The sequence below is a fragment of the Cyanistes caeruleus genome, chromosome 2 (assembly GCF_971803275.1).
Source record: "Cyanistes caeruleus chromosome 2, bCyaCae1.hap1.1, whole genome shotgun sequence".
Lineage (NCBI taxonomy): Eukaryota > Metazoa > Chordata > Aves > Passeriformes > Paridae > Cyanistes > Cyanistes caeruleus.
The window spans coordinates 56,791,333-56,794,877 of NC_141702.1; the positions used below are offsets into that span (position 1 = coordinate 56,791,333).

The 3,545-nt window shown below is 39.9% G+C and overlaps 1 protein-coding gene across 1 annotated transcript; it reads right to left on the minus strand.

Annotated features, from left to right (window-relative positions):
• Positions 1-606: 606 nt before the first annotated feature.
• On the minus strand, positions 607-1,625 carry MAS1 (MAS1 proto-oncogene, G protein-coupled receptor). The gene has a single exon (XM_023924635.1). The coding sequence runs from the start codon at positions 1,623-1,625 to the stop codon at positions 636-638; it is 990 nt and encodes a 329-aa protein (XP_023780403.1). The 3' UTR covers positions 607-635.
• Between the last annotated feature and the right edge of the window lie 1,920 nt (positions 1,626-3,545).

Sequence of the window (3,545 nt, forward strand, 5' to 3'; positions counted from 1 at the left end):
TTTGAAAACAAAATCTGAAGTTTAGCAACAGATGAATTAGGCCATTTAATATATACTTAAATGTCTTGCTAGATCAAAGTGACACTGTATGTGCTTGGCTATGTATGAGGACTTACTGTCATACGTGGATTTCTTCCTCTGTTTCCCCCAGGGAGCAGCTCTTTTGTGCACTTAAATGAGCTGGAAACAGTTGAAACTGAATCCCAGTATGTAATGTGAATCCTGCATTTAATGGGTTTGACTTCTAAAAATGCGAACGCACACAGGCCCTGATGACTTCAATAGCATTTATGGGTGCTCGGTGCTTTTATAAATGTCACACTATTTATAACATATGTCTGTGTCCTTTTTTTATATTCTCTGTTGGTCTATCTCTTTTTCACTGTGGTATCTTTGATTGGCATAGTCACATCAGGATGTAGCATGTGTTTGAATAATTAAGAAAATACAAATTAAAAAAAAAAAATAGAAGTTATCTTTATTCTAGTCCATGTTTTCCCATTGCTCAACCACAAAGATAGCAATACCATTTCACCACTGCTTTTTACATTCTATGACAAACGCTTTTAGTTTTGCAGTGGTTTATCAAATGTTCCACGTCCAATTATTTGCCCCCAGAGTTTCCCCCCTAAGCTTTAGAAAATTGTTTCGGCTATATCCAAACTCATGCCAACTTCCTGGCTTCTTGGCCGCAAGCCATCAGTGAGAGCTCTGCTAAGAACCACTTTGAGGCTCTCCTTGAACCTCTTGTTCTTGCTGCTTCCTACGAAGAAGTAAACCAGGGGGTTGATGCTACTGTTAACGGTGGAGAGAACAATGGTGACGTGGTTCTGCTGGCTGAGCAAAGATGACCAGTGGTGGTAATTCAGAAGATACAACAGCCTCATAGGCATGGCAAAGATGAGGAAGACAATGACTGTGGCCACAATGATGATGTAGAGCTTTGACGAATGAGGTCTCAGGGAGTTACGGTGAATCCTGATAACCAAGATCAGGCTGGACAGAATCATTAGAGGAATGAAGATCATGAAAGTCAGGATCCATGTGAAGATGAGCAGTGCTTGGCAATGGTTGCCGTCGTCGAATTGTTCCTTGGTTGAATCATCTTTGCATGTTAAATATTCGGCTACTGTCATGAAAAAAGACAGAGTCCACAGAATTGCACACACAATTGCCGATTGGTGCTGTGACCGGTGGCATCGGTACCAGATGGGGTAAACAATAGACAGACACCTCTCAATACTGATGGCTGTCAGGAGATAGAGACCAGTATTATAGCCAAGAAGGAAGACAATAGATAGTGTGGTGGTTACATAATAGTAAAAACCATATGCGAATCCAAAACCAGCAATGTACTCAATTGACAGAATAAACGTACAAAGCAGTAAGGAGATATCAGCAATGGACAAGTGTGTGATGTACGCAGTGAATGGGTTTCTTTTGATCTGGAAGCAGAGGCACCAGAGGACAATTCCATTTTCACAAAAACCCAGGAAGGAGATGATCATAATTACCCAAAGTGGGGTCAATATCTCCCAGACCCTTTCCTGTGTAGAAATGTTTCTGTGCATTGAGATGTTCTCTGTGCCTTCGCTGGGATGAAACGTTAAGTTTGACTCATCCATGGGGAAAGCTCAAGTTTGGATAGCACAGCTCTTCCTTCTGTAAATATGTATAAAAATATACTGTGAGCATTGTGTGCTCCTCCCCTCCCCCCTTTTCCTTCTGTTTTGTGGACCCTCAATTTCTGGTCATACAGACCATACGTCCTTGGCAAAAGGAACATCAGCTTTGATATACTGATGCTAACTAAAACCCAGTTGGAACTGCTCTTGGCAGTGTTAAAGATCACTAAGCCCATCATGCTAGCAGAAATCCTGAGCTGGCTTCTCTAAGGGGCTCAGCCTGTGGGTGCTAAACCACAGTTAAAGAGATTCTCTTAAAGAGCTCTTGAATAAGCAATGTCTCCATCACATTGCACAGTTTCATTATATAGTTGTGACAAATGGCATTGGTAGCTCTTGTAAGAGCCCTAGATTGTTTCCAGACAGGTCTCTTCAGTTCCTATTGAAGTTAATGGCATTAATTTTAAGTTAAACATATGCATTTCAAGTGAACTTGGCTCATAGGTTTTTTGGCTTAAAAAAAACATTGATACCAACATCAGTTTTCCAGAAAGGGGTTTAATTAAGTAAAAATAATATGTAGTTACTCATCATTGTATTCCCTCCAAGTACAGAGGTGGAGGGAAGGCAAAATGGCACTGTTTTGAGAGAGCAATTTCTTACCTGATTTAAGTGCCATTTATCACAGCATAACATAATTTAAACATGTTCACACACTCTGAGCACTTAACATGACTGCAGGTATCTTGCAAACATTATAAATCTAACCCATCACAAGGAGATGTTGTTCATTACATCATGTTCATCATCATCATCATCATCACCACCACCACAAGCTCTACAGGTTCACTGCCATTGTTATAATAGTTTTAACTGTTGTTTTGCTGAGTTATGGGGTAAGTTTTCCTTTTGATTGTCTCCTTTTATCTCATAATATAGAATTAGTAGCATTGGCTTCTGCTGATTTTCATACATATATTTCATACCCCGTTCCTTGTTAACTTCCCAGCTGCCCTGTGATGATACACAGTCACATTCAGGACACTTTTGGATTTATTGATGTTAACAAGGACTAATTGTTGACAATAAGCTTACCTAGCTGACTTGGTTCATCCACATAAGTTACCTTGTTCATTAACATGTCATAATGAGATTTGACTCGTACTGTCAAGTAGTTAAGAACATCAAATGCAAGGTAAAGAAGTTTTCCTGGGGCAACTTCTGCAATGATTATTTATAGAGAGCCATTCACCCCAGTCACAGATTTTCTCTCATAAGCCTTGCATTTCCTCGTTTCAAAACAGCTCCTTAAGACAGGATATCACAGTCTAAGAATGAGCATTCTTACAACCTGGGAAGCCTCAGGCCTAGCTGGCATTTAAACCTGTGCAAAAATGTTAATGATGTTCCCACCTGTGTGCTGACCATGCCAGCATCTGAGACAGCTGAAAGCAGCAAACAACATAGCTGGAGATGTGGTAGGGGAGTGTGAATGCAACAAGTAAATGCAGTGACCAGTATGAGTGGCAAGCCTCCCAAAAGCAGTGTTCTGCAAAAACTGCATAGGGAAGGTGCTCAGTGTATTGCTGGAACTACAGTAAAGGTTCACAGAAAAAAAAAGAGAGGAGAAACTATCTACTTCAAGAGTTAAAACAAATAGGAAACGAAAAAGAGCATAAAAAGACTCAAATATGAAGAAAAAAAGAAAGAGTATGAAAATATTGAAGAAAGTTCTTGATTTGTATCACTGTAGGAAAGGAGTTTTCTCTCTGGAGAGTAAAACAAAGAGGAAAAAGTTCTTGACTTACAAAGGTCATTCCCACATGACAGCATTCAGAGATGAGGATGGAAAGAATCCTCTTCTTCCAGATACATCCATGGTTTGTTCAGATTTTCCTGAGGCTGTTGAAGAACTTCCTT